The 12,918-nt window shown below is 38.2% G+C and overlaps 1 protein-coding gene across 1 annotated transcript in view; it reads left to right on the top strand.

Annotated features, from left to right (window-relative positions):
* LOC146304515 (aryl hydrocarbon receptor-like) overlaps window positions 1-12,918 on the top strand; it is a 93,286-nt gene that overhangs the window by 67,746 nt on the left and 12,622 nt on the right. Inside the window, exons 3-4 of the mRNA XM_084713340.1 lie at window positions 11,285-11,496; window positions 11,581-11,670. Coding sequence (XP_084569466.1) covers window positions 11,285-11,496; window positions 11,581-11,670 — 302 coding nt within the window. The remainder of the gene's footprint in view (window positions 1-11,284; window positions 11,497-11,580; window positions 11,671-12,918) is intronic.

Below are 12,918 nucleotides of genomic sequence, written 5' to 3'. Positions count from 1 at the left end.
CACTTTTCCAAAATCAGAAATTATGACATACCTCTGGGCAGACCTTTTTTTTATGTATTTAGTGGTCTAAATATGTCCACCCAGTACAACCAGTTGGATCTTAGTGTGGCAGCTTATTATAGCCCCCCCTAATGGTCAGATGATGTCAGTTTGTGTTGCAGATTACTGCACATGTGTTCATGTCAGTGATCAAAGGAGGAAAAGTCCACACATGAGACAGCAGATGATCCATGTTAAAGACACACAGAGACAATTTAAAACCAAAGTGTAGAAACACTCTGAGAAGAAGAATCTGAAACCAAATCAGACAAAACCTTTTCTGTACTTTCACAAAAGTCCTCGCCACTCATGTCCAGACCTGCACCCAGAGGATCACAGAGCGAGAGAGCGAGAGAGAGAGAGAGAGTGAGTGTCGGTGATGCTGATCTCCTGTCACCCTCCCTCCTCCTCCTCCTCCTCCTCCTCCATCCTGCAGTCCAAAGGGATGAAGAACAATGACTCCATTCAGCTCTTGGGTTTCAAAGTCGACACAAACCGCAGAGTGCTTCAGAGCGGGTGTTGGGAGATGGAGGGACGGAGGGGGGTGGTGGTGCCGTGTTCGCAAATATGATAGAAAAGCGGGCTGGTGGTGGGTGGTGGTGGGTGGTGGTAGAGGGGTTGCACCAGCCTCCAGTAACTTCATGTACTGTGGGTTTGATGACGGGGTCAACAAGTGCACAGGGTGGGTTTTTATGGTCCACACCCAAAAAAAAAAGCTTCCTCAAAGGATTTTTTGTCAACAGAACAGATCTATAGGAACCTTTTAGAGCTGTAACTAATAATTATTTACATTAATTAATAATCTGTCAATTATTGGCTGAATTATTTGAATAATTCTTAGTTTTTAGGGATTGTAAAATGTCAGAAAACTCAGAAATTGAGTTACTGAAATGACTTGTCAAAAGACAAAGAAGACATATGAAGACATGACTGTAGGCTTTAAGAAATCACTTTTCTTACATTTTATAGATGGTGCTGGTGTGCACCTGACTTATGAATTATACTGCATTATACTGTAAATCAGGCTTTATTGTCCAAGATTCAAAGCTGCACAGTTTTCTTTTTTTCTTGCATGTCTATGAATTCTGTTCAGCCTGATCTTTATCTGCAAGTGTGCAGAAATACTGGGATGAAACTAATAATATTATTTGTAGAATTAGATTCCAGTAGTGGTTGTGTAGGATGGCTTCAAATCCAGATATTTACAATAACTTAATAGTGTTTTTAAGTCCAAAAATCAAACTTTATTTAAAAAGTAACTTCCGAATTTTGCAAAAATTTATTATTTCAACAAAATATTCTGCCTCTGCCAATATTTGTTGGTGTTTATCCAAAGAGAGGCAGCACCTGTATGAACAGGGCAAACAGCATAATTAATTACATGAAAAACTGGCAACCTATGTTCACGAAAAGAAAGTCGATTAAATAAAAGAGGAGATGAATCACTTCATTCAAATTGAGGATTTTGTTTGAGGATTATTTTTATTTTTAAGGGTGGTGGCTTCATAAAATAAGATGACAGATAGTCAAAGCTTCATTCAAAAAAAATAAAAAAAAATAATAAACTTTATTTGTGTTGCACCTTTCATACAAGAAATGCAGCTTCACAACAAAGAAATTAGATGCATAAAAAAAGACAAAGTGATCATAAAAACAGGAATTTAATGCTATAATCAATGTAAAAGTAAGATAAGATGAGAGTAGAATGCACAGGATACACCATGGATAAAACCCACCTGATAATAAAAGTTTTGAATGTAAAAAAAGGTTCTAAAAGATTGTTTATACTATTATTGATGCTCAACCTCACTTTGTACATGTTTATAGCCACATTAAGTTATTGTCAAACCAATTGAGCATCATATATATTCAACACACAACCATGCGAGAGACATAGGCCTTCATAGCATCAAGCTTTGTTGGTTCTCCGCAGAACCTTTTTTTTCTCAGTGTACAGTACCCAAATGAAGCTGGAGAAGGGGTATTTTGAGCACCGCAGGGCCCCTCTTCATTATACAGCCACAGAAGAAGACGAGGTGGAGGGGATGGAGGTGGTTTGGGGGGTTTTCTCCTGTTTTACGAGGGTAGGAGTCAGCTGTTCCTTGTTAAAACCTCAGCGTTGGGGGTAAAGGGGTGAATGAAGTGGGTTTTTAACCACGTCAGGAGCAGAGCGGGGAGTTCCCCAGGGCACCTACGCCTGTCCTCTCTCATTTTATCTTTTCTTGTACATTTTTTTGATTAATTTGTGGTACTGTTCCTTTTGATATTTTATTCTTTTTTCCATTTTTTTCATAGTTTTGTATCCTAGCCCTCTTGTTTGATTCCTGCTCTGTCCTTGTCCTCGCTCTTAGTTTCACACTTTGTCTATTTTTACCTCTCGTTTCTTCTTCCTCGTCTTAATCTATCTTCCGTCTCACCCTGTTCTTCTTGATACTAAAATAGCTCATTGTTGTACCACTAAACCAGATCGCCTCAGGCTACGAGTGTGTAAGAGGCCCTCTAACTCCGAGCATGCCCGGACAGACCCCCCTCCACACACACACTTACACCAAAACCGCACTAAGGCAACAGTGAAACCAAAGACAAAGACCTACACTCTTAAAAAATTCTTGCGTCTAGTTTGGAGTAACATCCATCTTTTCTCAATATTTGGTACAACCCACACACACACACACCACATGTTGTTTGTGTTATGTTTATGGGCAACTGTTCCATATTTGCACTTTAATCATTACGCAGCCTCGCAAAATGTACAAAAGTGTCTCATTTAGGCTACAACAAGCTCCATCTTGTCCAGTTTCTGTTTGGATTTAAGAGCATTTTATCACAGTGTATGTCACTTCTTTCAGGTGAATCTAGCGCTCCAGTTTTATGTGTCATCATCTGCTGAGAAATTGTATTTGTCATCTACCATTCCTGCATTGTGAGGGAATGTTTGTGTGAGGTAAGATTACAGAAAAGATGTCAAACCCTGCAGGTTTTTGTTCATCACTGCTCCTGCAGGGGCCGGTTTCACAAAGAGAGAACAGACAGTAAGACTTCACGTAGACGTCTGAATTCATCCATTAAACAAGTGAAGGGTTTATTTTACAATAATGACCTGCTCACTGTACATTATCCTGCTTATTACATGGTTACTTACCAAAAAACTATATTTGGTGCCATTTATGTGACACACATTCATTTTCAATTGATTTTATGGCTTTATTTCACAATAATGACCCACCAACTGTACATTATCCTCCTTCAGGATAGCGTACAATAATTTGACACTAAATATTAATTTTCTTGTCATAACATTCAGGATGACGGCTCTTAATTTATAGGATTGAAGGAACAAGATTTTTCTCCTCCTCACATGACCTGTGTTGAGCAATCATTGCAAATAGCAGCTTTGATATCCGTTTCAGTCGCTTCAAAAAACCCCTGCACACTGCAGACGTACTGGCTTCATATATGCTGAAATGTAATAAGTCAGTTAATTGATTTATATATCAAAAGGTCATTAATCAGGAACTATCTTGATAATTAACTCATCCTGCACAGTTACCTTTGTGTAGCAGATTCACCTGGTAAAAAACTTTTCCACTGAAGCTGCTAAATACTTCCAGTTTATGGTTGTACTGGGAAGCTCCCAGTGGATTCTCTCAGGTGGAAATCTTTCTAATGGTGGGGATGTGAAGCAGGGCGTTGCTGGGAAGAAGTGCATGTGCTCAGCTAATCTGTCTTGAATAAATAAACACTAAAGAAATCAGTGCTTGTGTGCACCTAAACTTCGCTGTAGGCCTGCAAAACAACAGAGGATTCAGTATTTAAATTCATGAAATGTGAGAGTGCACGGAATTGATTGGCGCTGTTGTGTTTTGCCATAAATCATGTTAAACGCTGTGCAGAGCGTGCCGTGGGAGCAGTGAAAGATTTGGCATGGCAGGGGGAAAACTCCCTGAGAGGAGCAAAGGAGCATGGGATTAAAAATGAGAAGAAGTCTGTTTTAACATGAAGCTGTTGTTTAAGCTCACATGTTGACACATTTCACAACACATGATGGGGAATTACCAGAGGTTCACTGTGAGAGCAGGTAAACGTTTACAACTTTTGCACCTTTTTTGATTGTGAATATTCATCAAAAATCATCTTGGATTCCTTTAAATGCACCAGAATTAGCTATCATATTTGATTACATTATGATTCGGGATTAATGCACTGAAAACCTGACTAAGTTAACAACACTCAAAAAAAATCGAGGCTGTCAGTTGCCTCAATTCTCTTAAGTTCGTAAACTCGTAAACCTTGATTGCTGTTGTACATGTGCACTCTGATTACAGTTAAATTAAATCTGTTCATTAGGCCAGCTTGAATACATTTTAAGTATTAAAAAACGATTATTTTATGTTCCACACACTTAATAGGGACATTTTTTTTAGGCACCTTATTCCCATCTATGGCACTCAACATTTTTAAGTTAAGTTAGAACCTCATTACTTATTGCAAATAATTATTTTTAAGCATTCAGCTTCACAGTGTAGGAGTTTTCATTTTCACTGAACAAAACCTCATTAAAATCATGATGTTGTGACATTTGTACAGGTGTGTGTCAAACAATCATGCCTTCTTATATCTGGAGAACAAGATTTGTAGGCCAGGACATAAAACTTTTTTTTAATTTATTAGCAGTTATCAAATAACAACAAGGGCTGCAAAGTGTGCATCCCAGTTTCTCCAAGTCAAAGTTGAATCTCTAAATGTTTTGTTTCGTCAAAAACCCAAATATATTCAGTTTTTTTTGCATTTTTTGCATCAAAAGTCACTTTACAGAGTAATAGATTAGCAGGCCTGTTGTTGAGCCCTGGGCAGCCTGTGTTGAATGATAAACTGTTTTCATGCCACTTGCAGGATATTCCATTATCAAGGGATATGACAAGCTGTTTACAAGCCGGGGTGTATTTATTTGTGCTTTCATGGCGCATTTAAACTGTTGAAAAATGTCTTATTGCTGTTGTTTTATTGCCCAGGCCTATATTTCAGAACATATATTTAATAAACTACAGTGTACTTTCTTTTGTGTGTCATTTCATCTCTTTTTTCAGTCCCTTTTATGTTTATTTTCTTTGTGGTGTTGCATCAATAGTTGGATTGTTTGAGCCTGAGCTGCAGGGTGGCAATCCTCCAAAATGAGTGAAACAACAAGTGAAATGCAGCTTTGGTAATCAGAGTGGCTGGCAGCATCATTAATCAAACTAAATAAAACAGGCAGGGAGAGTCGCTGGTGTAAATCAGCACAAGAGGGCATCTCAGTGCCATAAATTAAATCAGAACCTTTTATTTTGCTTTCTTCAGTTAAACAGAATGATATATGGCTCCTCTCTTCCTTCAGTCTCTTTACAAACTATCTCCTGTGTATTTTGATATTTGCAGCAGCTGTTTTACAACCCAAAATTAATTGTTCTGGTCATATTTTTATGGCTCAGATCAAACTAGACACTCTAATGTGTTTCTGTTAGAGAATCAAATAGTTTGGTCACTAATGTTGCCTCAGTATTTGAGTTTCCAGCCACGGATGGAGACTGTGTCCTTTGATTTAAAACATTTTGCTTCTGAAATGTAACACCACCTGGTCTTCCTCAGGAAAGTGACGCAGACACAGATTCAGAGAGTCTGTGCTCAGTTTTTTTTGCCACCGGGACATTTCCTTCCTTTGTGCTTCAGTGTGTTTAACCAGCCCATCTGGTTCAGTTGTCCCCTGGCATGTTCTCATCTTTGTACCAGCAGATCTGAAATTATCTGATTCTCTTGGTACTTTTATGGCTCTGACCAAACCGTCTTCTTACATTTCCATTTCTGCTCTACTTCCTTTTCTTTCTCTGTACAAACTTTTTGCTGACATTAATCAGTTTCAACCATGGCCTGACTAGTCTCCTTTACAGATGTAATGCATTCTGGGAAAATTTGCTTTCTTGATGAGAGTTAGATGAGAAGACTAACACAACTTTAAGGTCTGCATGGTAATTATGAAGGAGGGCTGCACAATTAATATAGATATTATTGAAATTGAAACAACACTAACACTAACCCAGCTAAAATCAAGGATAGCCCACTTTGGAATGTGCCAGGATTGTGCCACTGGGGCTAACAGCTCTCTAAACCAGGGGCTAACTGCAGTGTGAAAAGCCCTCTAGTCTATAAATCTTGTTTTCAAGATTATAAGACTGAGCTAAACAATAAGGATTGCCTGCTCGCGTGGGGCAAGTAAAATGCTACATTGGGCCAGTAAATCTAACAACTCACTCGCCTGACTGGGTAGGTGAAAAAAAAAAAATTGCTGTTGGACCCTGGTGGTTATCATCACAGTCCTGGCTACAGATGCTAGGAGGACAGCTTAGCTTCACATAAAGACTGGAAACAGCTAGCCTTGTTCTGTTTAAAGGTAACAACCAGCACCTCTAAAGCTCACTGATTAGCATTTTTGCTTCAGGCACAGCTGAGCTATCTCTTTCCCCCAGTTTCCAGTCTTCATGCTCAGCTGTGCCATGACGTATTGATCTCCTAATGGAAATACTGACTGGCCTAAAAACTTTTCCTTTAAATTTGTACCACTATAGTAGATCCTCTTGCTTAGATTTAGCTTAAAACAAAACATGACGTGAAATGTGGCACTCCTGATGGAACTGTATTGTATTGTAATTTCTATTTGACATCTGACTGATTTCTTATAAATGCATCATAGACAAGAAACACGTGATTCATTGATTTAAAATGAGAAGTTATTTATTGATACCTCAGAAAAAACAAACATCACAAAAGATTTCCCAGTATAAAATTGCTTAAAAAGTACAAACCTAAGAAAACAGCATGTACTGACCCATCTTTTACTTGATGGTTATGTGTTCAGTCTCATTTCTCAATATGATAATAAACTCAATATTTTGAGGGTTTAGACTAATAAATAGATAAAACTCCTACAGTCTGTAAACCCCTCAGGACGTTCAGCCTGTCAGTACCCTTGCTAATGCTATGGCTCCTCAATAATTAGGGGGGTTTTTCAAAGTGAGGCAGTTCAGCATGAGCTCCGGGTTCACATCAGGCTGAGAGGGTACGCTTGCCTTGTGTGGAGGATGGTGTTAAAGCACTTGTAAAAGACGGGGATTGTTTGGACCAAAGTATGAATTGTTTCGTCGCATCTGCGCAGCTCATAAACGCTTTGAAAGTCGTGACCAGAATGTAACGGAAAATCTTGTTTCCTTGCATTGGTTTGTAGAAAAACTGGAACATTTGAGTCTCGAGACGCGCTGAGTGCCTCCGTCATGACGTTAGATCAGAAACGACAGTTTCTTTAAGGCTTTTAGAGCCATTATGGTTTCAAAATGATGGGTTTCACTCTCAAACATGTATCAAAAAAGTATCACTTCCGTCCTTGCTGACTGGATGATCACCAGACCTAAAATAACTAGAAACTCAAACACTTTTCCGCAAATGTTTTCCACTTTTTCATGTCAGTAGTAGTTTTGTCAAAGACGTGGATTATTAGAGATTTTAAAAACCTCAACAAATGACCACATTTATAGTAGAAATGTCTTCACCAGTCAGCTGGAAAACCATAAATATTATGTATTTTACATCTTACCAGATACTATACTGTGGCCAAGTTTAGTTTAAGGTTAGACTGTCTTTGTATACGTTCATTTTTTTCTTTGTTTAGCACCTTAGAACTGTCATCAGGTACAAGATTCAGCATACGCAAATATAATTTTCTTGTGCATACTTCATCTTCTTCTGGATTCATTACAAAATTTAGACCATGAAACACATTTTACAGCCATTTTTAAGAAAACTGTGGGGAAAAAGATGGAAACAAGTCAAGTAATTCTCAAGGAATCACTGACAAAGTCTGACATAATGTATCGATTGGAGTCTTGTTCATTTGTAAAAATGCACTGAGTCACTGAAACACTTCGCACTTTTCTCTTCTTGTGCATCAAGCTGCATTTCTTCATATTGAGTCTAATTAGCTCCTTGCAGAGTTTAATCTCTGTAGTTCTAACTTTTCAAATATGGATTGTTTTTTTTTTTGCTTGTTCTTGCTTGTAAATTTGCAATATTTGCATTTTGGACTGTTGGAGTAATGAAGACAGAAGAGCTTTAGGAAATTGTGATAGATATTTTCAAAGATCTTTGGCACTTAAAATACCAAAAATGAATGGATTCATTGAGAAAACAATCAGTAATGAGCAGAAACATGACCTCAAGGCGAAGCAAGATTGTACTGCCATGCTGTTCAGTTTGTGGTTGAGTTCAGTCAGAAAGCTGCTTTGTAAGAGTTTAAATCATCTGTCCACTCTCCAGATTATCATTCATCAATTTGTATTATTAGAGCTGCAATGATGAGTCGATCATCATTACTTAATTTGTAAATAATTTGATGATTTGAGGAATTCCTTCTGTAGTTCTAGCTTGTCAAGTATGGATTGTTTGCTTGTTTTTGTGCTTGATTTTGCTCATAAACTTACAATATTTGGGTTTTGGACTGTCTATTTCTTGTCAAAAAGCTGCTTTATAAGAGCTTAAATCCTCTGTCCACTGTGCAGATTATCAGCTGCAATAATAAGTCGATCATTTGAAAATTAATCAGCAAATAATTTGATAATCAAAGAATCATTTGTGCGATTTCTTCCGTAGTTCTAGCTTATTGAATATGGATTGTTTGACACTGATACAAAGATACACACACTGATACACACACACACACACACACACACACACACACACACACACACACACACACACACACATACACACAGAGCATGGAGGCTGGCTCAGCCCAGTCCTTGTTAAAAAACTCCAGGCCAAACGAGGATAACAGGCAGAGCCACAAAATTACCCGTTGGCCTCGGCGCTTTCCCCTGTGGACCGGACGCAGCGGGGTGGCGGCCATTTTGGAAGACAAGAGTCATGTGAAGTGGTCGACGAAGGCCCCAGACGCTGACGGGCAGACTCGGATCGATCTGGATCGAGCTGGTTTTTCTAATAGCGCTCGTGTGTGCAGAGGAGTTTTGTTCCTAAATGAGATGGCTGCCGATGGAAACATGCAGCGTCTTCTCCAACAAAACCAGAATAAAAAGCTTTTCATGTATAATTTAGAGATACTGGACGGATAATAACCCTCTGATTATAAGTTATAACTCCCCAAAAAAGTTATATGGAGCATTTTTTAGAAATGTTCCTGTTCTTACAGTGATTATATGTGACAAGCTCAAGTTTTTGCTCTGAAATAGGATTTTTAAACCGTCTACTGACAGAACAGAACTGTGCCAACTGTCCCAGGAAGCTTCATACTTCATGTCTTCAGGTGAGCCATTGGATTTTTACACCAAAACTGTTTAAACTCTTCAGTTTCAGTAAGATTTACGAGGATTTATTGGTGGAATATGGCAGAATTGTGTATGTTTTAGAGCTGCACTGATCACCTGGATTAATGGACTCTTAAATTTATCGCTAGCTATTTTGATAATTGATTTTTCGATTTAAAAAAATGTCAAAATCCTCTGATTTCAGCCTCACAAATGTAAATGTGTTTTGGTTTTAGATAAAGATGTAAATAATTATGTTAGATAAATAAATAAATAAATACATAAGACTATTTTCATTAATGTATAATCACCTGAACCAATTATTAAATTAATTGCCAACTAGTTTGATCATCAGTTAATTAGCTGAGTCCCTTTTTGGGGGGAAAACAGGCAAAATTCTCTGATTCTACTTTCTAAAATGTAAATAGGTTTAATTGATTAATTGAGACAATGATCAACAGATCAGTTGACATTGAAAATATTGATTAGTTGCAGCTCTGTATTCTTTCTGTAATGTTGGTGGACACTTAGAATGAAAACTTGAGCCTGTCAGTGATAAAAACAAACACTTTTAGTATTTATTTTCCCTGTTGCCGGCTGAGGAAACCTACAGAATTCATTCCATAAACTGTTACTCATTAAAACATCAAAGTATTTAAAAATAGGCCTCACATTTAAAATAGTAGAATGAATCTATTTGCTTAATAAGGAGCCTTCAGGTTCAGGTTGAGCTGATTTTATGCTGATAATTTAGCTCCATGTGTGGCTGTGACAGTGTCCTTCTCATCATCTTCTTCTTGTGTCAGCTGTCCAATAAAGACAAAAATACCAAAAAAATACATCATGAAACAGTCATAGCACAAATATCTGAGACATCCATCACCATTTTCCAACTGGTTTCCTCTCAAAAATCCACCTGCTTCCTGTCTGAGAGGATATTTTAAGGTGCTCGGCAGCAGTTATTTTTCTCTCTCTTGATAAGAACGGCCAGAGGAGGAAGAGGAAGAGGATGAAGAGTTGAGTGACGGTGTTGTAAGACGACAGGAAACATCAGGCAGCTCCACCCTGATGGGAAAAGATGTTGTGTTCCTCTTTCTGTTTTTCTCACTTCTCATTTCAACACATATATTTCTGCAGAATACAGAGAGTTTTGTAAACACAATCAGCTGTTTGTAGCTGACTTTGAGCTTCAGTATGGCTGCCAGAGGGGGCGCTGCGTCAACCAAAATGATGTTTTTTTGTCTCTTGAAATAATTTGCAAGTCTGTACAGAGATTTGGACACTGGGAGGAGGAAAGTAAAAGTTATTTCTTGAGGTGGTTTCACTTCCTGTTTGTGGTTTCTTCTTCTGTGTTTCTCTCAGGATTGTGTGAAAAGTGAAATGAGCAGCACAAAAACAACAGAAACAAGTCAAATACATTCCATTTTTGGCAAAAAAATGTGAGCGGATCAGCTCTAATGTTTACTGACCAGTTCTTTCATTTATTTGTTTGTTTGTTTGTTTGTGGAGGTTTGGTTTCTTCTTCTGGTCTCCTTGTTGTGTCAAATGTCCAATAAAGGCAGAAATTACAAAAAAAAAAGGTTTTGGGTATTAAAAAATGTCAGAATATTGTTAGGCTACGCACATGTCATGCAGATATGTAACTGGTTATGTTTTACACTGAAGCACTTTAAAAATGTGTTGTATTTTATAATTAATTAGCATCATCATTATTATGCAGCTCTGCTGGCTGAGGAGCAGGGGAGAGAGATGAAACACGGCCATGTTTTTAACTTCAATATTTACACTTTATTGCTGATAGAAAATATGTTGAACTGACACTTGATGTTAAGGTGTGGAGGTTTTATTTCTTCTTCTGTGAATTAAGAAAAGCTGACAGTGTCTTTCTTCTTCTCCTGCAGCCACCATGAAGAAAGGGCCGAACAGCTCCAGCTGGACCAGCGAGCGCAGCCTGATGTACAGAGGAAACGGCCCGAACGCTCTGCCTCCCTCCTCCACAACCTCCACTCCCCCCTCCTCCTCCTCCTCGCTCCCCTCCGCCCCCTCCTCCTCCTCCTCCCAGGTGACCTCCATCGATGGAGTCACCTTCTCTGAGGGAGAACTGCTGCTTCAGGTAAGACGCAAAAAAGAAATGTAATCAATCAGCTGGGATTAAAAAGCAGCGTGAAGCTGAATAAAGTTTTTCTCTGTTCTTCAGGCGCTGAACGGCTTCGTGTTAGTGGTGACGGCTGAAGGCTACGTCTTCTACACGTCCCCGACCATCCAGGACTTCCTCGGCTTCCACCAGGTAAAACATAATCAACTGATGATCAGTAACAATGTGATATTAATGACCTTTACTTATATTGTCCTTCTCAAAAATATTAGTAAGTGCTTTATGCCAAAAGGATAATAAAAAACAAAACACAAGAACAAAATGAAATGTCAATCAATGAATATCAGCTGTCCAATAAAGGCAAAAATACATAGAAAAATACATATTTAAACAGTCTTAACACAAACATCTGAGATAAACAGTGAATAAAAATGAGGTATTATGTATTAAAATGTAAAAATATTAAATATAAGTTAATATTAAGGAGCAATTTAAAAGATGGATTATAATTTGGTCACTCTGAGCTCTTCATGCTTGTTCTCCAATCAATTTTTAATCAGTATGGTCAGATATACTGTTGTCTGTTTTAATTGCAAGCTGTGAACTTGAACTTTATTGTTTCTTGTGAAATTTCTTGCACGAGCAAAGGGGAACATTTTTGTCGGTGAGAAAATTTCCCAAAATCATAAAAAGGCAATAAAAAGTGTGAAAAAATGACAATAATCCAACAAAAGTTCAATATAAACTTCTTGGATACATCAGGCAAACTTTACCCAACGTCCAGCTGCTGATGAAGACTGTAAAGCTGAAAGCTGAAGAGAAAACACCAGAACTGAGCAACTGTTAAATGTTGCTAAACGGTCTGCAACTTTTCTGTTTGTATCCTCACATCTCTGACCTGCTCTTGCTCTGATCTGACGACAGTTTGACACGTTAAAAGTTTGTCTAGGGACAGGGAATTTGAGCAACTCTCTGTGACGAAACAAAATGAAGAAAAGTAAAATGTGTAGATGCAAAGCTGGATGTTTTTTTCCCTTCAGAACAGCAGTTATCTGTCACAGAAATGATAAAATCAGCCTGTGTACAGAGATAAGTCTTCACTGCTTCCTTCTCACTCAGATGTTCCTCTTAATTAAACATCCTTTAAAGGTTCTGTTACAGACGTTCTACCTGTTTCCTATCTTCCATGAAGCAGGTGGTTTCGCTTCGTGTTTATGCGTTGTGAAAGTCAGCCTGCAGAGATTTGAATCTATCAGTGAACATGTTCTCTTTAATGTCGGCAGGTTCATCCTCTGACAGTAAATAGTCTGATAGTATCTGATTCATTCAGAATCCCTGTTGCTACGGGGAACGACAGCAACCTGCATCCTCTCGGTGGCAACTTGGCCTAACCCGGTTACTAACAGAAAGTATGTTAGCAGCAGTGCAAATGTTCCACTA

This window comes from Lutjanus erythropterus, chromosome 24 (genome assembly GCF_056507025.1).
Source record: "Lutjanus erythropterus isolate fLutEry1 chromosome 24, fLutEry1.hap2, whole genome shotgun sequence".
Lineage (NCBI taxonomy): Eukaryota > Metazoa > Chordata > Actinopteri > Lutjaniformes > Lutjanidae > Lutjanus > Lutjanus erythropterus.
This window is presented reverse-complemented; position numbering and strand designations above follow the sequence as displayed.